We start from the raw sequence: 25,636 nt of genomic DNA, 5'->3' as shown, positions 1-25,636 counted from the left end.
TTTTACTGTATTAATGTATTATGCTGTGTCTGTATTTTACTGTATTATTGAATTATGCTGTGTCTGTATTTTACTTTATTAATGTATTATGCTGTATCTGTATTTTATTGTATTAATGTATCATGGTGTGGCTGTATTTTACTGTATTAATTAATATCTTATGCTGTGTCTGTATTTTTCTGTATTAATATCCTATGCTGTGTCTGCATTTTACTGTATTAATATCTTATGCTGGGTGTGTCTGTATTTTACTGTATTAATGTATTATGCTGAGTCTTATTTTACTCAATTAATGTATTTTGCTGTGTCTGTAGTTTACTGTATTAATGTATTATGCAGTGTCTGTATTTTACTGTATTAATGTATTATGCTGTGTCTGCATTGTATTAATGTATTATGCGGTGTCTGTATTGTATTAATGTATTTGGCTGTGTCTGTATTGTATTAATGTATTAGGCTCTGTTTGTATTTTACTGTATTAATCTATTCGCCTGTGTCTGTATTTTACTGTATTAGTGTATTATGCTGTGTCTGTGTTTTACTGTATTAATATCTTATGCTGTGTCTGTATTTTACTGTATCAATGTTTTATGCTGTGTCTGTATTTTACTGTATTAATGTATTTTGCTGTGTCTGTATTTTACTGTATCAATATCTCATGCTGGCTGTGTCTGTATTTTGCTGTATTAATATCTTATGCTGTGTCTTTATTTTTATATTTTAATGCATTATGCTGTATATGTATTTTAAGTATTAATGTATTATGCTGTGTCTATATTTTACTGTATAAATGTATTATCATATATCTGTATTTTACTGTATTATTGCATTATGCTGTGTCTGTATTTTACTTTATTAATGTCTTATGCTGTATCTGTATTTTACTTTATTAATGTCTTATGCTGTGTCTGTATTTTCCTTTATTAATGTATTTTGCTGTGTCTGTATTTTACTATAATAATGTATTATGCTGTGTCTGTATTTTACTGTATTAATGTATTATGCTGTATCTGTATTTTACGGTATTAATGTATTATGCTGTGTCTGTATTTTACTGTATTAATATATTATTCCACGTCTGTATTTTACTGTATTGATGTCTTATGCTGTATCTGTATTTTACTGTATTAATGTAGTATGCTGTGTCTGTATTTTACTGTATTAATTTATTATTCTGCGTCTGTATTTTGCTGTATCAATGTATTATGCTGTATCTGTATTTTACTGTATTGATGTCTTATGCTGTATCTATATTTTACTGTATTAGTGTAGTATGCTGTGTCTGTATTTTACTGTATTAATGTATTATGTTGTGTCTGTATTTTACTGTATTAATATCTTATGCTTTGTCTGTATTTTACTGTATTAGTTAATATATTATGCTGTATCTGTATTTTACTGTATTAATATCGTATGCTGTGTCTGTATTTTACTGTATTAATGTATTATGCTGTGTCTGTATTGTATTAATGTATTATTCGGTGTCTGTATTGTATTAATGTATTAGGCTGTGTCTTTATTTTACTGTATTAATGTATTATGCTGTGTCTGTATTTTACTGTATTAATGTATTATGCTGTGTCTGTATTTTACTGTATTAATGTATTATGCTGTGTCTGTATTTTACTGTATTAATATGCTGTGTCTGTATTTTACTGTATTAATGTATTATGATGTGTTTGTATTTTACTGTATCAATGTAGTATGCTGTGTCTGTATTTTACTATATTAATGTATTATGCTGTGTCTGTATTTTACTATATTAATGTATTATGGTGTGTCTGTATTTTACGATATTAATGTATTATGCTGTGTCTGTATTTTACTGTATTAATGTAGTATGCTGTGTCTGTATTTTGCTGTATTAATGTATTATGCTGTATCTGTATTTTACTGTATTAATGTATTATGCTGCGTCTGTGTTTTACTGTATTAATGTTTTATGCTGTGTCTGTATTTTACTGTATTAATATATTATGCTTTGTCTGTATTTTACTGTATTAATGTATTATGCTGTGTCTGTATTTCACTATGATAATGTATTATGCTGTGTCTGTATTTTACAGTATTAACGTATTTTGCTGTGTCTGTATTTTACTGTATTATGCTGTGTCTGTATTGTATTAATGTATTATTCTGTGTTTGTATTTTATTAATGTATTATGGTGTGTCTGTATTTTGCTGTATTAATATCTTATGCTGTGTCTGTATTTTACTGTATCAATGTATAATGCTGTGTCTGTGTTTTGCTATAATAATATATTATGCTGTCTGTATTGTACTATGTTAATGCATTATGCTGTGTCTGTATTTTACTGTATTAATATCTTATGCTGAGTCTGTATTTTACTGTATTAATGTATTATGCTGTGTCTGTATCGTATTAATGGATTATGCTGTGTCTGTATTTTACTGTATTAATGTATCATGCTGTGTCTGTATTGTATTAATGTATTATGCTCTGTCTGTATTTTTCTGTATTAATGTATTATGCTGTGTCTGTATTGTATTAATGTATTATGCTGTGTCTGTATTGTATTAATGTAGTATGCTGTGTCTATTTTGCTATATTAATGTATTATGCCGTGTCTGTATTTTACTGTATTAATGTATTATGCTGTGTCTGTATTTTACTGTATCAATGTAGTATGCTGTGTTTGTATTTTACTATATTAATGTATTATGCTGCGTCTGTATTTTACTATATTAATGTCTTATGCTGTGTCTGTATTTTACTGTATTAATGTATTATGCGGTGCCTGTATTTTACTGTATTAATGTATTATGCTGTGTCTGTATTTAAATGTATTAATGTATTATGCTGTGTTTGTATAATACTGTATTCATGCATTATGCTGTGTCTGAATTTTTCTGTATTAATGTATTATGCTGTGTCTGTATTTTACTGTCTCAATGTAGTATGCTGTGTTTGTATTTTACTATATTAATGTATTATGCTGCGTCTGTATTTTACTATATTAATGTCTTATGCTGTGTCTGTATTTTACTGTATTAATGTATTATGCGGTGCCTGTATTTTACTGTATAAATGTATTATGCTGTGTCTGTATTTCACTGTATTAATCTATTATGGTATGTCTGTATGTTACCGTATTAATGTATTATAGTGTGTCTGTATTTTACCGTAATAATGTATTATGGTGTGTCTGTATTTTACTGTATTAATGTATTATCCTGTATCTGTGTTTTACCGTATTAATGTATTATGCTGTGTCTGTATTTTACCGTATTAATGTATTATACTGTGTCTGTATTTTACCGTATTAATGAATCATGCTGTGCCTGTATTTTACTGTATTAATCTATTATGCTTTGTCTGCATTTTACTGTATTAATGTATTATGCTGTGCTTGTATTTTACTGTATTTATGTATTATGCTGTGTCTCTATTTTACTGCATTAATGTATTATGCTGTGTCTGTATTTTACTGTATCAATGTAGTATGCTGTATCTGTATTGTACTATATTAATGTATTATGCTGTGTCTGTATTTTACAATAGTAATATATTATGCTGTGTCTGTATTTTACTATATTAATGTATTATGCTGTGTCTGTATTTTACCGTATTAATGTATAATGCTGTGTCTGTATTTTGACGTATCAATGTATTATGCTGTGTCTGTATTTTACCGCATTAATGTATTATGCTGTGTCTGTATAATACTGTATTAATGTATTATGCTGTGTCTGTACTTTACTGTATTAATGTATTATGCAGTGTCTATATTTTACTATATTAATGTATTATGCTGTGTCTGTATTTTACTATATTAATGTATTATGCTGTGTCTGTATTTTACTGTATTAATGTATTATGCTGTGTCTGTATTTTACTGTATTATTGAATTATGCTGTGTCTGTATTTTACTTTATTAATGTATTATGCTGTATCTGTATTTTATTGTATTAATGTATCATGGTGTGGCTGTATTTTACTGTATTAATTAATATCTTATGCTGTGTCTGTATTTTTCTGTATTAATATCCTATGCTGTGTCTGCATTTTACTGTATTAATATCTTATGCTGGGTGTGTCTGTATTTTACTGTATTAATGTATTATGCTGAGTCTTATTTTACTCAATTAATGTATTTTGCTGTGTCTGTAGTTTACTGTATTAATGTATTATGCAGTGTCTGTATTTTACTGTATTAATGTATTATGCTGTGTCTGCATTGTATTAATGTATTATGCGGTGTCTGTATTGTATTAATGTATTTGGCTGTGTCTGTATTGTATTAATATGTTAGGCTCTGTTTGTATTTTACTGTATTAATCTATTCGCCTGTGTCTGTATTTTACTGTATTAGTGTATTATGCTGTGTCTGTGTTTTACTGTATTAATATCTTATGCTGTGTCTGTATTTTACTGTATCAATGTTTTATGCTGTGTCTGTATTTTACTGTATTAATGTATTTTGCTGTGTCTGTATTTTACGGTATTAATGTATTATGCTGTGTCTGTATTTTACTGTAATAATGTCTTATGCTGTGTCTGTATTTTACTGTATTAATGTCTTATGCTGTGTCTGTATTTTACTGTATTAATATCTTATGCTGTGTCTGTATTTTACTATATCAATATCTCATGCTGGCTGTGTCTGTATTTTGCTGTATTAATATCTTATGCTGTGTCTTTATTTTTATGTTTTAATGCATTATGCTGTATATGTATTTTAAGTATTAATGTATTATGCTGTGTCTATATTTTCCTGTATAAATGTATTATCATATATCTGTATTTTACTGTATTATTGCATTATGCTGTGTCTGTATTTTACTTTATTAATGTCTTATGCTGTATCTGTATTTTACTTTATTAATGTCTTATTCTGTGTCTGTATTTTCCTTTATTAATGTATTTTGCTGTGTCTGTATTTTACTATATTAATGTATTATGCTGTGTCTGTATTTTACTGTATTAATGTATTATGCTGTATCTGTATTTTACGGTATTAATGTATTATGCTGTGTCTGTATTTTACTGTATTAATATATTATTCCACGTCTGTATTTTACTGTATTGATGTCTTATGCTGTATCTGTATTTTACTGTATTAATGTAGTATGCTGTGTCTGTATTTTACTGTATTAATTTATTATCCTGCGTCTGTATTTTGCTGTATCAATGTATTATGCTGTATCTGTATTTTACTGTATTGATGTCTTATGCTGTATCTATATTTTACTGTATTAGTGTAGTATGCTGTGTCTGTATTTTACTGTATTAATGTATTATGTTGTGTCTGTATTTTACTGTATTAATATCTTATGCTTTGTCTGTATTTTACTGTATTAGTTAATATATTATGCTGTATCTGTATTTTGCTGTATTAATATCGTATGCTGTGTCTGTATTTTACTGTATTAATGTATTATGCTGTGTCTGTATTGTATTAATGTATTATTCGGTGTCTGTATTGTATTAATGTATTAGGCTGTGTCTTTATTTTACTGTATTAATGTATTATGCTGTGTCTGTATTTTACTGTATTAATGTATTATGCTGTGTCTGTATTTTACTGTATTAATGTATTATGCTGTGTCTGTATTTTACTGTATTAATATGCTGTGTCTGTATTTTACTGTATTAATGTATTATGATGTGTTTGTATTTTACTGTATCAATGTAGTATGCTGTGTCTGTATTTTACTATATTAATGTATTATGCTGTGTCTGTATTTTACTATATTAATGTATTATGGTGTGTCTGTATTTTACGATATTAATGTATTATGCTGTGTCTGTATTTTACTGTATTAATGTAGTATGCTGTCTCTGTATTTTGCTGTATTAATGTATTATGCTGGATCTGTATTTTACTGTATTAATGTATTATGCTGCGTCTGTGTTTTACTGTATTAATGTTTTATGCTGTGTCTGTATTTTACTGTATTAATATATTATGCTTTGTCTGTATTTTACTGTATTAATGTATTATGCTGTGTCTGTATTTCACTATGATAATGTATTATGCTGTGTCTGTATTTTACAGTATTAACGTATTTTGCTGTGTCTGTATTTTACTGTATTAATGTATTATGCTGTGTCTGTATTGTATTAATGTATTATTCTGTGTTTGTATTTTATTAATGTATTATGGTGTGTCTGTATTTTGCTGTATTAATATCTTATGCTGTGTCTGTATTTTACTGTATCAATGTATAATGCTGTGTCTGTGTTTTGCTATAATAATATATTATGCTGTCTGTATTGTACTATATTAATGCATTATGCTGTGTCTGTATTTTACTGTATTAATATCTTATGCTGAGTCTGTATTTTACTGTATTAATGTATTATGCTGTGTCTGTATCGTATTAATGGATTATGCTGTGTCTGTATTTTACTGTATTAATGTATCATGCTGTGTCTGTATTGTATTAATGTATTATGCTCTGTCTGTATTTTTCTGTATTAATGTATTATGCTGTGTCTGTATTGTATTAATGTATTATGCTGTGTCTGTATTGTATTAATGTAGTATGCTGTGTCTATTTTGCTATATTAATGTATTATGCCGTGTCTGTATTTTACTGTATTAATGTATTATGCTGTGTCTGTATTTTACTGTATCAATGTAGTATGCTGTGTTTGTATTTTACTATATTAATGTATTATGCTGCGTCTGTATTTTACTATATTAATGTCTTATGCTGTGTCTGTATTTTACTGTATTAATGTATTATGCTGTGCCTGTATTTTACTGTATTAATGTATTATGCTGTGTCTGTATTTAAATGTATTAATGTATTATGCTGTGTTTGTATAATACTGTATTCATGCATTATGCTGTGTCTGAATTTTTCTGTATTAATGTATTATGCTGTGTCTGTATTTTACTGTCTCAATGTAGTATGCTGTGTTTGTATTTTACTATATTAATGTATTATGCTGCGTCTGTATTTTACTATATTAATGTCTTATGCTGTGTCTGTATTTTACTGTATTAATGTATTATGCGGTGCCTGTATTTTACTGTATAAATGTATTATGCTGTGTCTGTATTTCACTGTATTAATCTATTATGGTATGTCTGTATGTTACCGTATTAATGTATTATAGTGTGTCTGTATTTTACCGTAATAATGTATTATGGTGTGTCTGTATTTTACTGTATTAATGTATTATCCTGTATCTGTGTTTTACCGTATTAATGTATTATGCTGTGTCTGTATTTTACCGTATTAATGTATTATACTGTGTCTGTATTTTACCGTATTAATGAATCATGCTGTGCCTGTATTTTACTGTATTAATCTATTATGCTTTGTCTGCATTTTACTGTATTAATGTATTATGCTGTGCTTGTATTTTTCTGTATTTATGTATTATGCTGTGTCTCTATTTTACTGCATTAATGTATTATGCTGTGTCTGTATTTTACTGTATCAATGTAGTATGCTGTATCTGTATTGTACTATATTAATGTATTATGCTGTGTCTGTATTTTACAATAGTAATATATTATGCTGTGTCTGTATTTTACTATATTAATGTATTATGCTGTGTCTGTATTTTACCGTATTAATGTATAATACTGTGTCATTATTTTGACGTATCAATGTATTATGCTGTGTCTGTATTTTACCGCATTAATGTATTATGCTGTGTCTGTATAATACTGTATTAATGTATTATGCTGTGTCTGTACTTTACTGTATTAATGTATTATGCAGTGTCTATATTTTACTATATTAATGTATTATGCTGTGTCTGTATTTTACTATATTAATGTATTATGCTGTGTCTGTATTTTACTGTATTAATGTATTATGCTGTGTCTGTATTTTACTGTATTATTGAATTATGCTGTGTCTGTATTTTACTTTATTAATGTATTATGCTGTATCTGTATTTTATTGTATTAATGTATCATGGTGTGGCTGTATTTTACTGTATTAATTAATATCTTATGCTGTGTCTGTATTTTTCTGTATTAATATCCTATGCTGTGTCTGCATTTTACTGTATTAATATCTTATGCTGGGTGTGTCTGTATTTTACTGTATTAATGTATTATGCTGAGTCTTATTTTACTCAATTAATGTATTTTGCTGTGTCTGTAGTTTACTGTATTAATGTATTATGCAGTGTCTGTATTTTACTGTATTAATGTATTATGCTGTGTCTGCATTGTATTAATGTATTATGCGGTGTCTGTATTGTATTAATGTATTTGGCTGTGTCTGTATTGTATTAATATGTTAGGCTCTGTTTGTATTTTACTGTATTAATCTATTCGCCTGTGTCTGTATTTTACTGTATTAGTGTATTATGCTGTGTCTGTGTTTTACTGTAGTAATATCTTATGCTGTGTCTGTATTTTACTGTATCAATGTTTTATGCTGTGTCTGTATTTTACTGTATTAATGTATTTTGCTGTGTCTGTATTTTACGGTATTAATGTATTATGCTGTGTCTGTATTTTACTGTAATAATGTCTTATGCTGTGTCTGTATTTTACTGTATTAATGTCTTATGCTGTGTCTGTATTTTACTGTATTAATATCTTATGCTGTGTCTGTATTTTACTGTATCAATATCTCATGCTGGCTGTGTCTGTATTTTGCTGTATTAATATCTTATGCTGTGTCTTTATTTTTATGTTTTAATGCATTATGCTGTATATGTATTTTAAGTATTAATGTATTATGCTGTGTCTATATTTTCCTGTATAAATGTATTATCATATATCTGTATTTTACTGTATTATTGCATTATGCTGTGTCTGTATTTTACTTTATTAATGTCTTATGCTGTATCTGTATTTTACTTTATTAATGTCTTATTCTGTGTCTGTATTTTCCTTTATTAATGTATTTTGCTGTGTCTGTATTTTACTATATTAATGTATTATGCTGTGTCTGTATTTTACTGTATTAATGTATTATGCTGTATCTGTATTTTACGGTATTAATGTATTATGCTGTGTCTGTATTTTACTGTATTAATATATTATTCCACGTCTGTATTTTACTGTATTGATGTCTTATGCTGTATCTGTATTTTACTGTATTAATGTAGTATGCTGTGTCTGTATTTTACTGTATTAATTTATTATCCTGCGTCTGTATTTTGCTGTATCAATGTATTATGCTGTATCTGTATTTTACTGTATTGATGTCTTATGCTGTATCTATATTTTACTGTATTAGTGTAGTATGCTGTGTCTGTATTTTACTGTATTAATGTATTATGTTGTGTCTGTATTTTACTGTATTAATATCTTATGCTTTGTCTGTATTTTACTGTATTAGTTAATATATTATGCTGTATCTGTATTTTGCTGTATTAATATCGTATGCTGTGTCTGTATTTTACTGTATTAATGTATTATGCTGTGTCTGTATTGTATTAATGTATTATTCGGTGTCTGTATTGTATTAATGTATTAGGCTGTGTCTTTATTTTACTGTATTAATGTATTATGCTGTGTCTGTATTTTACTGTATTAATGTATTATGCTGTGTCTGTATTTTACTGTATTAATGTATTATGCTGTGTCTGTATTTTACTGTATTAATATGCTGTGTCTGTATTTTACTGTATTAATGTATTATGATGTGTTTGTATTTTACTGTATCAATGTAGTATGCTGTGTCTGTATTTTACTATATTAATGTATTATGCTGTGTCTGTATTTTACTATATTAATGTATTATGGTGTGTCTGTATTTTACGATATTAATGTATTATGCTGTGTCTGTATTTTACTGTATTAATGTAGTATGCTGTGTCTGTATTTTGCTGTATTAATGTATTATGCTGGATCTGTATTTTACTGTATTAATGTATTATGCTGCGTCTGTGTTTTACTGTATTAATGTTTTATGCTGTGTCTGTATTTTACTGTATTAATATATTATGCTTTGTCTGTATTTTACTGTATTAATGTATTATGCTGTGTCTGTATTTCACTATGATAATGTATTATGCTGTGTCTGTATTTTACAGTATTAACGTATTTTGCTGTGTCTGTATTTTACTGTATTAATGTATTATGCTGTGTCTGTATTGTATTAATGTATTATTCTGTGTTTGTATTTTATTAATGTATTATGGTGTGTCTGTATTTTGCTGTATTAATATCTTATGCTGTGTCTGTATTTTACTGTATCAATGTATAATGCTGTGTCTGTGTTTTGCTATAATAATATATTATGCTCTCTGTATTGTACTATATTAATGCATTATGCTGTGTCTGTATTTTACTGTATTAATATCTTATGCTGAGTCTGTATTTTACTGTATTAATGTATTATGCTGTGTCTGTATCGTATTAATGGATTATGCTGTGTCTGTATTTTACTGTATTAATGTATCATGCTGTGTCTGTATTGTATTAATGTATTATGCTCTGTCTGTATTTTTCTGTATTAATGTATTATGCTGTGTCTGTATTGTATTAATGTATTATGCTGTGTCTGTATTGTATTAATGTAGTATGCTGTGTCTGTATTTTGCTATATTAATGTATTATGCCGTTTCTGTATTTTACTGTATTAATGTATTATGCTGTGTCTGTATTTTACTGTATAAATGTATTATGCTGTGCCTGTATTTTTCTATATTAATGTATTATGCTGTGTCTGTATTTTACTATATTAATCTATTATGCTGTGTCTGTATTTTACTGTATTAATGTATTATGCTGTGTCTGTATTTTATTGTATTAATGTATTATGATGTGTCTGTATTTTACTGTTTTAATCTATTATGCTTTGTCTGTATTTTACTGTATTAATGTCTTATGCTGTGTCTGTATTTTTTTGCAAATCATCCCTGTTGTAACGACTCAAGTGTTTTAAAATGATGTCGGTAATAAGCTCCCTAGAACTAATGTTGAATTGTTGTTTTCAATCAGGCCGTTAAATAAATCATATTTTATCATTCTCATAGACTGTTATATTTCAACTCCCAGAATTATCCACTGTAAATATTACAAGAAAAGGTTATCTATGTTCTAATTTTATGTGTATCTAGATCACGTATATTATTGTCAACATTCTCCATTCTTTTATGAGCCCACTTGACAAATTACTTTATTCTGTTTATGTCGAACCTAAATCAGTTAGATATACCTAAATTAGATATATCCACCAAACTCCTAGAAGTAATTGTATTATCATCATAAAATAAAATTATTATTATTATTATTATTGTTATTATTATTATTATTATTATTTTACATATATATATATAAATGTTACTGGTTTACCCATTTCAATTTGTGACTGCCGGCAGTTCGCATCGTATGAGACATGTGGAGTCTGTATACATTTTGATTCAGGTATGTGATTGTTGGTTCTACTCTACATGCGAAGTGATAATAAGGAAAGACTTTTAAACCTGATATTTCATTGGTGAGGGATACATCTGTCGTCTTCCATTGATAATGGATACAGCTGTCATCTGTTGGCGTGAGGTGTCAAGGAACAGGAACTGAACTTGAAGCGTTATTTAGAAAGTTTCTCAAAGATAAGGGTACAAATTAGCTAACAGTAAAAGTCAACAAATGGTAAAATTACTATACCAAAAACACCTTCAGGAGGGAAACAACCTCACCATAGAAAAAGGATGAGAGCTGAGTGGAGTCAGACGAGAACAAAATAATAAAGGTGGACAGTCTTAGTTAAGAATATATATATATATATATATATATATATATATATATATATATATATATATATATATATATATATATATATATATATATATATATATATATATATATATATATATACAGTGAGACAGATAGAGACAGATTCGCTCCGATATTTGGCATTATTTTAACTAAAAAGCATATTATGAACGCTAATAAAACAATATAACAACCACATTTGTTATTTATGAATTATGTATTTAAGTCCGTACAATAGAAATTATAATATTCAGTGTACATTACTATAATTTCTTTCGCAATATTGTATTTTTGTCCACATTACTCTCCATTACTCTCCATTACTACTCATTACCGTTCTTCGTTACGGATCACTGCCATCTCACCGCTGTCTGCGTGGGTTCGAGTCTCGGATTCGGCTAATGTGGGTATGTGAGAAAGCTTGCCAGTAGCTTCTCGTGGGTCGGTGGTTCTTTCCCAGGTTTTCCCGGGTTCTTCCTCCACCATTAATACTGGCCGCCATGTATAGCCAATCGCGTGCTGAAAAATGGCGTTAAACCCAACAACAACAACAACTACTCATTACTGTAAATTACTGTGTTTAGGGAGACCCATGATTCCGATTCACAGGTTATAAAGGAGAACACTACTACCTCGCGCTCAGCAACATATAATACTGGGAACAATGAAATAGTGCCCGAAGGCAACTTTCTTTCCGCGAACAGGCAAAGAAATAAGTCAGATACTTGTGAGACAGAGGCGCTATAAGGGCCCATGTTATTAACTCAGCACCAGTCCCTGAAAACAAGCCGATTTCTGTCATAAGCCTGGGAAGTGAAGGGCTTTCTAGCTCATGCAATCCGTTCTACGACTGAAGGATTTAATTGTTTACACTGCAGGACTATTCAGACAAGAACGAAGCGTGAAGGAGAAGAGGGTGAGAATACGGATGGAGTGCGTCGGTCGGAGGCTGCTTCACGAAGATTCAGCCTAGTAAGATCTATCGATAGATCCAGGATTGGCCCCAGCGGAGAGTGGCAATCATAATGACTTTGCACTTTTGGCCCCTCAATTTCTCTATAGTATTTGGAACTATGATCGTTCGGAGTAAAAAAAAACAAAAAAAAAAAAAACAGACCCTCACAACAGATAGAAAGAATGTCGACGTACCGAATCTCACGACCCGGTACTGGGTAAACGAAGGTGGACAGTTTGTGATTACACCTGGCTGCAAATAGATTAATTATCGTTACGCTGGTACTGTAATCGTGTGGCATAGAAGAGTGGACACTCTTCAGATAGCATGCTCGTATGTAAAGAACACACGAAAAAGCGATCCAGCCTGCCTCAGGACTTTCCACCGAACAGCAAAGCAATCCGAAGGAAGGTTTTCAAGGTCAGAGCGGGATGCGCGTTTCCATCACGAAATGAATCACACAAACTTTCATGAGAATTTGGATTCAGAACAATATCCACCACCTGCTTCTCGATCTACGCCTTGCTGTAAATGTGTGTCCTTCACCAAGCCCAATGATACTTCCCTCAGGAATGGAATGTAAAAAAGAGGAGGTTTTGGCCAAACGAGAACCAACTCCCTTCTTGTCAATTCACATAGATATCTTAAAACTAACGCTCGCTGTATATGGCATGGGGGTAATTTGGCAAGAGTTATTTCTTATTGTCAATGTAATCTATAATATAGACAGAAAGATTATGTTGGTATTAGGGCTTATATTCCTAAGTAAATCTGATAAGAGAATGTATAAGAAGAAAAATGAAACCATTAATTAAATGCAGATAGTGGAATAGCATTTGTTGCAAAATAATACAGCTGAATTTACCTGTAGACTCCCTTTTGAACAGTAGCCAAACAAAACACAGTAATCTGATGGTGTCTCGCACGCTCCTACGAACTTATTGACATTGTCATTTCTCATATCAAGCATCTGGGGGAAGAAATGTGATAACAATTCTTAAACATAATACAAAAAATTCAAATGTCATGACGAAAACAACATTTAAGGTTCTTTTATACAGAATTCAATAAATGTTTCCCACCATATCAGAGTAAACATTTTGCTTTTAGACAGAACGGAGATTGTCAAACATTATCATTCTACAGATAAACTACCAAACAATACCCCAAAGGATGAAAATTTCTAAGCGCAACACATTGAATGATTGCAAAATTCGTGAATTTTTATATGTGATATTTTCACTCGGAATAGGCTTAGAATTCCAAAAGCATCTTACTGATTGCCAATTAAGAGAATCTATGTTTGGTTTTTTACTTGTTTTATTTGGCAAATATGAGTTAATTTTTTCCTAGACATGTTTCTTATTTTTTTTTTTTTTTTCTCTTCAATGTCCTATTTCACATAGGTTAAGTAAAATCAGTGACCAATCAGATGTCCACGTGTTCAATGTGATTTTGAGAGTGAAATAGTCGGTGTTCATTTTACAATCATCCATGTGAAATATTTTGCTATTACAACATTCAAGCCTCTTTTTCATTCGTATTTTTCAATCAATCCTCTGTGAACTGAATTTCATGAGTGGCATATTTATTTGAGTTCAAACGTTTGTCATTTCAAGAGTTAAAAACTGTTATCATACAAGACCTGTTTTGATCCACAAAAGTCTCCCTCTGTCACACACACACACACAAGTAGTGAATGGGGATCCTATAGGGTCTATGGGACTTATCATTAAAAATACCCTTGGGACAATATAGGGTCTATGTAAATTTAACATGGAGAAAAATTGTGGGACAATATAGGGTCTATGGGAATTAACATGGCCAAAAATCGTGGGACAATATAGGGTCTATGGGAATTAACATGGCCAAAAACCCCTGGGACAATATAGGGTCTATGTAAATTTAACATGGCCAAAAACCCCTGGGACTGTATAGTGTCTATGTAAAATTGAAACAGGGAGGGACTCTATTTTTTTTTTATAAAAAAATGAAATAAAAAAAGGGTAGGCAATGGAAAGGCTATCTCTTTTCGAGATATATGGCTGGCCCTGAAAAGGGCCTTTGGGTTTATGTTAATATTAATATTAACATAGATGGCATCTGTTACATCTTCTTCTTCTTAAACTCCTTCTAACTGCCGGTCCATACACAAGTACCCTCTTGAGACATCCTTGTCTTTCTATATAAACTCTCCTCATCCATAGACTTGTATCTGTCCTATCAACAACAGTCCACTTGGACCGGACATACATGAGCATGTCCGTCCTGAACATCATTGTTGACACAAGGGTTGAAGATTGAACGTCCGTCCACATCTTGAGGCTCCGAGAAACAGGTGAATCAATGCAGTCAACGGCGCTTATTTATAGGCAGAGGCAGGATTGAAACGGATTGAGTTCATTCACCAATCCGAACACGCGTTACAAAATTCAGCCAGCCTCATCCAATCCGAAGAGAGCAGTCTGTGACGTCACGTAGTCAATATAGATTTGCTAGCGCTTGTGTGCAGTCAATCTATGCGACAGTGATTCAACATGACGGAAACTCAGAAAACGATCCAATGGGGTGCACCAGCAGCGGAGACCGCCCAAGGGAACCCGGACTTACTTTCAGAAGAGGTGAATTGGGATTTTGTGGATTTTCTCTCCTCGCAAGAATTTGTTCCGGAACCTGCGTTACCTTCTTCATTACCGCAAGTGGAGAATTTTAGACAGAGACAGAAAGAAGAATTGGAGAAATTTATACAACGGCAAAAGGAAGCGGAACAGGCTTTTCTCCTACAGCAACAGCAAGAAGAAGAGGTAAGAAAAAAACAACAGCAGCAACAGCAAGAAGAAGAAGTAACAGCAAAGAAACAAGAGGGTGAAAATCAAACGGTCACGGTACTGTTGGACATTTTAGCGGAGTTAAGAAGTCTGAAACAAATGTATCAGACTTCTTTATCACGACCGAAGAGAATACGACCTTCCCGAGCTAAACACGTCAACCCTGTGACTAAGCCTACCGTACCACCCTTAGTGATTTCAACTCAATCATTATCATCATCATCAACATTACGTAGTCCAGAAGTAGGCCTTGGCCGTGGCAAAGGCTTAAGGCAGTTAAAGTTGATTGCTTAAACTCACCCCTACACCAAAAAAGGCCCTTTTCAGGGCCACCCACATTTCTCGAAAAGAAATACAATTTCAATTTGCCAATAACTCCAAAAAAAAAAAAAAAAATAACCCACCCATTTTACCTTATAGTACGTGTCTGTGTATGAGTGCGTGAGTGTAGCTTCTTATTTTAAAATCGAAACTCAAAGACACTTACCTTATATCATTAATTTATTCTTTTCTCCATTTTTTTACAATCCAATTCACAATTCACAACACAGCACTTTAATTAAAAAGTTCATTGACTTCTTCTGTCTCCTTGTTTAGTCTCTCTGTTTTTTTAATTTTTTCACCGTCACACTCTTTTCCTCTTCTTCTTCCTCCTCGCTTTCTTCCCTTTTTCTTTTTTTTCTCCTGTTTCTTTTTCTTCACCTGTCTTCTTTCTTCCTCAGAAGAATCCCTCTCTTCCTCCGAAGAATCCCTCTCTTCTTCTGAAGAATTCCTCTTTTCTTCTGATCCCTCTTGTTTCTTTTTTGGGCAATCTGGAGACCAATGTCCTTTTTCTTTACAATAATAACAGGTATCTTGACTTTTGTCCTTTTTAGTCCCTGTTTTTGTTCTTTTTTGACGGTCTGGGCACTCTGAAGACCAATGCCCTTTCTTCTGACAGATATAGCAAGTATCTTGACTTTTATCTCTAAAGGAAGGAGAGTAGTCAGTAGGCTGGTCTGAAGAGAATTTTCTAATGACCCCTCGCAAAGCTCTGACGAAACGTTCCATCTGGTTAGTCTCTTCCATCGTTGTGCTCGGCTTGAGAGTGAAATGAATAGTGAAAGGATAAGACACGCACCCTTTTATATACGCTGGTCTGCTATGACTATAAAGTAGCTCATGGTGTTTGAACTTGAGTCATTTGACTTTTTGCTTTCAAGATGAAACGATCCAATTCATTTGAGAAGAAAGAAGAAAGTAAGAGGCAGAAACGTGATCTATCGCCTCGTACCAGGGCTGAAATTTTGGCACAAATTCATGCCAGTGATTTTGAAGAGGACATGAGTGAACCAGAATCAGAAACCTCTAAACCAATTTCACCACCCTTAGTTAACCCTGAAAAGTACTATTCCATTCGAGAGACGGAAAAGCGCTCCTCTAGAAAATTTAGAACCACGGCTTACAAATACACGGTGAAGTTTAAAGATTTCAAGTCCGAAGTACCGTTAGAGAAAGCAGAAGGGTTCATCACCGGAGTGTGGGATTCTCTGCTCACTTCACTCAAGCGACAATGTCAACCCAAAGAAGACGATCGCTTGAGACTTTCCATACAACACGACGGTTTGAAATCCCCTGTTTGGATCGAGTTTAGCACCCCTGCAGAATTGACCGCTTCCAAAGTCATGGACAAGATTCAACACGTGCAACAATCTAATGACCAGTTTGACATCACCGATGGAAAAGCCACATTGGACATGACCCACGTCTCTCCTCCTCAAGGGACCGGACGCAAAAAGATGTTATTGGTGAACGACCTTCGCAGCATTAAGCGTAGCCTTGTCCAAATTCACAATCCTCATCACCAGATGTGTTTAGCCCGTGCCATCGTGGTGGGACGAACCTATGTCAACAAGAACGACACGGCAGAATGGAAAAGAGACTGGGAGAACATTCGACAATCGGACCGAGCCAAACAACGAAGTGAAGCAGAACTCCTGTTACGACAAGCTGGCATGTCCAAAGACACACCCTGCGGCATTCCTGAGATGCAAAAATTGCAAGATGCCCTAGCTCCACGATACACTTTGAAAGTGCACCCTCAAGAAATGCGCGGGCCTCTGTTGTTTCGAGGGCAAGATTTTAAGGACGGAAAATACATTCATGTTTATCATCACGATGACCATTTCGATACCATTACCAGTATCACCGGATTCCTGGGATACGGTTATTACTGTGAGAAATGTGACCATGGTTATAATAATCGAGAGCAACACAAGCATTGTGGATCGAAATGCTCAGGATGTTTGGCCTCTTCACCCTGTCTGAGCGAAGAACCAGTGCCTTGTTCAACTTGTCTGCGCACGTTTGTCAGCCCTACCTGATACCAACAACATCTGAAAACGCAAGGTTCACAGAAGAAATGTGCTTGTCAACTCCTGAGATTGTGCCCTACGTGTGAACAAGTCATACGTACCAATAGTACCAAGGCACACGTATGTCGAGGAAAGAAAAAATGTCACATTTGTCACCACATCGTGGACTTGGAACACCAATGTTACGTGCAAAAATACCAACCCCCACCAGAGAAAGAGGACGGTCACAAGAAGAAAGGCAATTTCATCTTTTTCGATTTTGAATGCATGCAAGAGACCGGCATTCACATTCCTAATTTCTGCGTGGCTCATCGAGCGTGCGAGAAGTGCATTCAAGAACCTATCTTCAGTCATTGCCCTCACTGTAGCAAGATTCCTGGAGGGCGTGAAAAAATCTTTCGGGGACCGAACACGTTAGCCGATTTTGCCCAATGGGTCTTAGACCCCATCGACAAGACGTGGAGCCAGAAGGACATCGAACTTTATGGAGATTGTCATCGTCATGCCACGGTGATGGCTCACAATTTCTCCGGATACGATGGACAGTTTCTTTTGAGGTACTCTACGGAACAAGGCACCGAACGTCCTAAAGTCACTTTGAACGGAGCCAAAATCATTTTCATGCAAGTGGGACAAGTACAGTTTAAAGATTCGATGAGTTACTTGGCCATGCCTTTGAGTCGAATGCCTAAAACGTTTGGAATGACAGAAATGGCTAAAGGGTACTTTCCACACTTTTTCAATACGGAAGCCAATCAACACGCCGTTCTACCCCATTTGCCCGAGGCTTACTATTACGACCCCGACAACATGCGTTCCGAACAACGAGAAGCTTTCTACGCTTGGTACCAGGCTCACGCCTCGGACCCTTTCGACTTTCAGGAAGAAATGTTAAAGTATTGTCGTTCCGACGTGGACATTTTACGACGTTGCTGTGGAAAATTTCGAGAACTGTTCATGGAACACGGAGGGGTCGATCCTTTGAAAGAAGCTTGCACCATTGCCAAAGCGTGTTCCTTAGTGTATCGACAACGATTCATGCCTGAAAACACCGTGGCTGTCATCAGTCCTCAAACGACCCACTTTGTCAAACGTCAATACTCGGTCAAAGCCCTACGTTGGTTACATTACTTGTGCGACAAGGAAGACAAGTGGATTCAGCATGCCCGCAACGGAGGGGGCGAAAAGACCATCGGAACGTATTCGGTCGATGGCTGGGACTTAGAAAACCCCAAGATCGTGTACGAGTTTAACGGTTGCTTATTTCACGGATGTCCCGTCTGTTACCCTGACCGTGGCACTAAAATCAGTTTTTGCAACGAACCATGGAAGACTTGTACCAGGACACTTGTCAGCGGCGCCTAAAGTTAGAACAGGAAGGATACCAAGTGGTGGAAATGTGGGAACACGAGTACGATCACCGTATGAAAACCGATCCCGAGTTTAAACGTCTCGTGGAAAGTTACCAGTTCATGGACCCGCTGGACCCGAGGGATAGTTTGTACGGAGGAAGGACCAATGCCACCTGTTTGCTGTACCAAGCCGACGAAGAGAAAGGAGAAGAAATCAAATACTTGGACGTGTGTTCGCTGTATCCCTACGTGTGCAAATATTGTCGCTTTCCTGTAGGGCACCCGCAATTGCTGACGGAACACATCGACCTGAAAAACATTCGACAATACGAAGGCTTGATCAAGTGTAAAGTTTTGCCTCCCACGAACCTATACCATCCCGTCTTACCTCACCATTGTCAAGGCAAACTGATGTTTCCCTTGTGCCGTACTTGTGCCGAAACGTGCAACCAAGACCAACCTTGCGATCACAGCCAGGAAGAATCGGCCTTGACGGGAACCTGGGTCAGCGTAGAATTGTTCAAAGCTCTGGACATGGGATACCAACTGTTAGAAGTGTACGAAATTTGCCACTTTCCCAAGACACAACAATACCACAAGGGTGACCCCACGCAGAAAGGCATTTTCGCAGACTACGTGGATGCCTTTTTGAAACTGAAGCAAGAAGCCAGCGGCTATCCTTCCTGGTGTCACACTCCCGAAGACCAAATACAATTCAAAGAGAAATACTACGAACAAGAAGGCATCACTTTAGACCACATCGAGAAAAACGAAGGCAGGCGATCGTTTGCCAAAGTGATGTTAAATTGCTTGTGGGGTAAAATGGCACAACGACCGTGTTTACCCAAGACGGAATATTTGACAGAACCTTCCCGCTACTTCCAGATGATTCACGACAAAACCAAATACATGAAACACGTGGACGTCGTTCGAGAGAATTTGATCTTGGTCAATTACGAAGAAGATCTGGACTTTGTACAAGACGACCCTTTTGGAAATGTCATCATTGCGGCTTACGTGACAGCCCATTAAAATTGTCCGAAGCTTTAGAACTGTTAGGGGAACGCGTCCTGTACTTTGACACGGACAGTTGCATTTACATCCATCACCCGATTCAACATCACCCTAACATCGAAGGAGACCGTTTAGGAGCCTGGACAGACGAGCATCCGACGACAAGATTCTAAGTTTCGTCAGTGGCGGTCCCAAAAATTACGGCTACGAATACCGGGACAAACAAGGAGAAGTGCACACAACGTGCAAAGTGAAAGGACTGACTCTGAATTATCGTACCAGTCGAGTGGTCAACTTTGGGGTATTGAAAGAAGCCTTGCAATCGGGAGAGGATGGAAACTTTAAAGTGACCACTCACCAACCCAACAAGATTGTACGTTTACCCACTCACCACATCGTCAGTCGACCTTTGGAAAAAGTTTATCAAATCGTGTACCAGAAGCGAGTGCGACTTCCCAATCATTTCACCTTACCGTATGGACACGTTAGTATAAAACATTGGTTGTAAGAGGATAGTCACCCACCAGAAAGATGACTTCGCCACAGCAAGAATCGAGTGAGAAACCCGATGAGAACTCCAAGTTCAAACCCTACCATTTTCCAGTCTTCTTACCCGACTATTGTGATTGTGCCCGTCGATTGGACACGTTTCAGAAATGGCCTACGGATAGGGAAGGATTACCTTCTTCGCATGTTTTAGCTAGAACAGGATTTGTCTACTTGGGACCTGAGTCAGGATTGGGATACGAGGTACAGTGTTTCGCTTGCGGACTGAAGTTACGAATGGATCTATGTATCTATAAAGATTCAGCTATTCTGGAACATACTCGATGGTCTCCGTACTGCCCTTACCTTTCTTTGGCCTTTCCACCCATCACACTACGGTACAATGTTGACGGTACCTTAGAGACGGTACCTTCCGAAACAAGACATAAAAAACGTAAAAAAGGAAAGATGTACATGCTGGAGACTGCATTGCGACTAGTATAAAAAGGGGGCTATGGTCAAGATCGATAGTTCATTGTGACTACCAAGATCGAGCGAACAAGATGAATACTTTGAAAGAGACATCGTTCCAGTTTGGGGATTGTAAAAAAGTTGTATCTTCCTCTAGTGTGACTAATATTGGATGGATAAGACCCAGGCATTGCGACGGAAAATGTCCGGAAGGAAACTGCGATTGTCCATGTGGTTACCATTGTAATTGCGTAACGGAGTTTGCAGACAAGTGCGATTGTGAGCCTTGCGATGGGACTGATGCTGTACGTTGTGACCTGAGCGATGCCGTAAAGCATCATGGGAACTTTAGTGTCACTACCCCTGTCATGGAAAGTGATGCTGTGCGTGTCAAACCTGAGGGATGCGAAAGTGATGCCGCTCGTCCTCTTAGACATTTTACCGGGTTTAAAGGGGAATGTTCACCTTCACGTCTACCCCCCTACGGATGTCATCCAGCCCTGAGCAAACTCCTGTTCCTGTCACCCAACCCTCATCGAAACGAACCTGTGAAAAACGAATATTCGTTTCCTGTGCGTTTGTCGGAATACTGCGACTTTGAAAATCGTCTTCAATCCTTCAAAGGAAAATGGCCTAAGTATCTGGGAGGACCGACCCCCGAAGAATTAGCCAGAGCCGGATTTTTCTACTTGGGCGAAGGAGATAAAGTCAAGTGCTTCAGTTGCGGTGTGTCACTTCACCACTGGGAACCGCAAGATTCGGCCTACGTAGAACATGCTCGATGGTCACCGAATTGTCATTACTTACCCTTAGTGGGACCGAGACATTGAAGTAACTTCTTACCATAATAATCTGTTCATGGATACTTTACAAGAGAACATTCGTGCTTTGCCTGTGGAGTTGAGAGAACGCATTTATCGAGAACTGGTTAAAATACAAGTGAAACGTAAAGAACAATTGCATCCGTTACGTCACCGGTGTTTGAACCACTGGTACCTGAAGGGTATACAAGGATTGATTCAATTGAAAGTGTTCCATCGGACAGACATTGATCAACGATCCTCTAGTTTTCAAAAGGATTGGTTTGGTATGGACGATTCTACCTACATCATTGTAAACGTACTGCATCGAATTCCAGAGGAAGAGTTAACGAATTACCAACATCTTAAACACAATGTCAACTTGGTGAAAGAGGAAACTTTAGAACGAATTGTAATGTGTCGATTAGTGACTGAACGATTTAAATTCGACACTGAAGTAAAACCATGTTTGTGCAAAGAGTACATTTCTTGTGTCAGACCAAAGAAGATTTAGTATGACCTATTCATGGATACTTTGCTAGAGAACATTCGTGCTTTGCCTGTGGAGTTGAGAGAACGCATTTACCGAGAACTGATCAAAATACAAGTGAAACGCAAACTCAAAGTGATTCGTCCGTTTTTAAATTATGCTATGTTCCAAAGTACAAGAAGACTGATTATGAGTGGATATTACATTAGGCACAAAGGTAAACGAGGCTATTGGCCACCACCCAACGATTCCAAAAACAGTGTATATACTTATGGATACTTTACAAGAGAACATTTTGGGCTTGCCTGAGGGTTTGAGAGAAAGGATTTACCGAGAGCTGGTGAAAATACAAGTGAAACGTAAAGAACAATTGCATCCGTTACGTCACCAGATCTTTAACCACTGGTACCTGAATGGTATAAGAGAACTGATTCGTCAGAAATTGTTTCAATGGTCAGACCTTGTTCAATACTTCCAGGCCCCCGATGATTCACGTGTTGATCATTTTGGTTACTTCGAGATTCACCTAGAGCAACCCCTTGAGGAAGACGAGGTAAAGGATTACCAACATTTGTTACGTGGAATCTACTTAGCGGAAGAGGAAACTTCTAATCGAACTCTGACGTTTCGATTACAGTGTGCAAGATTTACATTCCCAACTGGAGAACGAAGATCACTGGCTAGAAAGTACGTGTATTCTTTTCGAAACAAAGAGACTATAAAAACAGGCTGCTATGCCACGACTTATGTCGTATGTCATCCAACAGATTCCGTGGAAGGAACTCAATGACCATATTCAAACTGTGGATCATTACCATCGATTATTACAAGAACTGTGTCCATTCAATTTGGGACGACAAGTGGTGTGTGTCTTAGTGACTTGTTTTCTGGGATTTCGTTTACCAGCCGATTTTTTGTGGACTCTTTACGATCAGTACTTACCACCTCCATGGCCTTAAATGGTCACGAAAAACTTCTTTTGCTCAAAGCCTTACGGTTTCATCTGGATACTTCTCGACCTCAACAGGAAAAAAAGATTCGTCAACTTTTAGCTACCCAAGACGTGTATGACAATGTGTGTGTAGCTTGTGACTTACATCCCCATTGGACAGATGTCCGTGCCTGGAAAGAATGAGGTTTTGAGGCTTGGACCCAAGAAGTGGCCCAGTATGCACGAGAGTTGTTCAAGGAAAAAAGTTACTTTTCAACCCGTGTTAGTGACGGTGCCAGAAGAACCCGTCACCCAGGACAGGACTGTCGTGGACAGGCCTGAAAGACCCTTTCGGGAGGACACTTGGGTGACCTTACCCCCTACTATAGAACTGGTTAGAACATTACCCAAAACATGTTGTTGTACAGACACTTGTGTTTATTCCACGTTCATAGTTATCATGTGCCTTTTATCCTTGTACTTAAGCCTTTGGCTTTTATGTATTTTTGTCTTTCGTATTCATGTTTGAAACATTCAATAAACGTGTTCTGAAAAAGTATATAAACTCTTGTCTTGTTTGTTTTCGTGTCACAAGTGACATTTCTCACACCATGGCTACCTCTGCTGTCTCTGCTCCCTCTTCCTCTACTGTCAAAGTCATCGACGAACACTTAGATCGTGCCAGTTGGGAGGCTTTGTATCTTCGCCATCCCTTTAACATGCTCATTGCTGGACCTAGCGGTTCAGGCAAAACCGAATTCGTCAAACGTTTGATCGAACATAAACATCATTTGATCGATCGGCCCCCTCAACGGATCGTGTGGTGTTACAAAGAGTGGCAATCGGCGTACAGCCTCTTGCGAGAAAGTCAAGGCGATTCCATCGTGTTTGTGGAAGGCATTCCTAAAGAAGACGACGGCATCGTCTCTGACTCCCGTCTAACCCATTTGGTCATTTTCGACGACATGTTAGGAGAAGACGAAGAAGAAATTAAACTGTGGTTCACGCGCAAAGGGCATCACCGTAATGCCAGTGTCGTTTACATCACCCAAAATTTGTTTCAACAAAGTAAAGCCCATCGTACCATCAGTCTCAATGCGCATTACGTGGTCTTGTTTAAAAGCCCTCGAGATAAATCGCAAGTGCAAGTCTTAGCCAAACAGTTAGGAACACCTTGGCTGACTCAGGCGTACGACGATGCCACTCAAACGCCACACGCCTATTTACTCGTCGATTTGAAACCTACGACCCCCGAGGATTTGCGATTTCGTACCCACTTGTTTCACCACTGGTGCCAAGACGGAGGGCCTGTCCTGTACACGTCTCCGTCCTCGACTTCATTTCACTCCCCATCAAAAAATCTATAAAAACCTCAGACCCTTTTTCGTCTGTCTCACTCTCAGTGCGAACATGACGTCCCTTCAGTCGCATCTTCCCGTCAAATTGATTCGTGCCTTGTATGGCATGAGTCGATTTAAAGATCCACAAACACGAGCTCGTGTCTTAGAAGCTAGTCTCAAAGAAGTCTTACGATGGTTCACGGTGACGGCACGTCAATTACTCCAAGGAATCATTCAGATTCCTCATCAAACCAAACGCTTTTTCGATCGAAACAAAGTCGCTTTGGTCCAACTGGCCGATCCCCGCATCGACACTCAAACCAAAAAACAAATCATTTTGAAACCTGGAGGGAGCGGAACTCTAGGAGGGGTCATCATTCGCTCACTCTTAAGATGGGATCCTAATGCCCCCAAAGTTATCCCTAAGACAAAAGTCCAACGAAGCCCCAAGAAGAAAAAGAAAAAGACCAGGTCCCCAAAGAGAAGAACTTCTCCAGTGGCGGGACCCTCCTCTTACCAGACACCACCCCGGAAAAAGAAAAGAAGCCCCAAGAAAAAGAAACAGAGAAAAAGTCCCCAGAAAAAGAAAAGTCCACAGAAGAAAACTAGTCGCAAGAGAGGCACTGCGGCCAGGACGCAGCCTTACACTCGCAAACCACGACCTGCCACAGCGGTGACTGTGTCTCCGACAGCCTCACGTTTATCCACTTCTCCGTTGATGTCACCAGGAACTGAAGAGTACTTGGAGACGTTAATCACACCAAGAACTTCTCCGTTGATGACCCCCAAAAGAACTTCCCCAGTGGCAGGACCCTCCAATTTAGTGGCAGTGGCTGCTGCTCACAAAGTACCTTCTCCCAAAATCAAAGTCCATGAAAGATCGGGCATGTTACAAAGTTTACTGGATTTGTCCAAGCAAGAACTGACTCGATTTAGTCCGTTACGT

General features: G+C 35.9%; 1 protein-coding gene across 1 annotated transcript in view; it reads right to left on the bottom strand.

Moving 5' to 3' along the window:
- LOC149775209 (atrial natriuretic peptide receptor 1-like) overlaps nucleotides 1-25,636 on the bottom strand; it is a 194,139-nt gene that overhangs the window by 87,490 nt on the left and 81,013 nt on the right. Inside the window, exon 12 of the mRNA XM_089944372.1 lies at nucleotides 13,490-13,594. Coding sequence (XP_089800498.1) covers nucleotides 13,490-13,594 — 105 coding nt within the window. The remainder of the gene's footprint in view (nucleotides 1-13,489; nucleotides 13,595-25,636) is intronic.

Source organism: Sinohyriopsis cumingii, chromosome 19, assembly GCF_028554795.1.
Source record: "Sinohyriopsis cumingii isolate HCF-2022 chromosome 19, ASM2855479v2, whole genome shotgun sequence".
NCBI lineage: Eukaryota > Metazoa > Mollusca > Bivalvia > Unionida > Unionidae > Sinohyriopsis > Sinohyriopsis cumingii.
The sequence above is the reverse complement of the archived record's forward strand: the minus strand, read 5'-3'. Positions and strand labels throughout refer to the sequence as shown.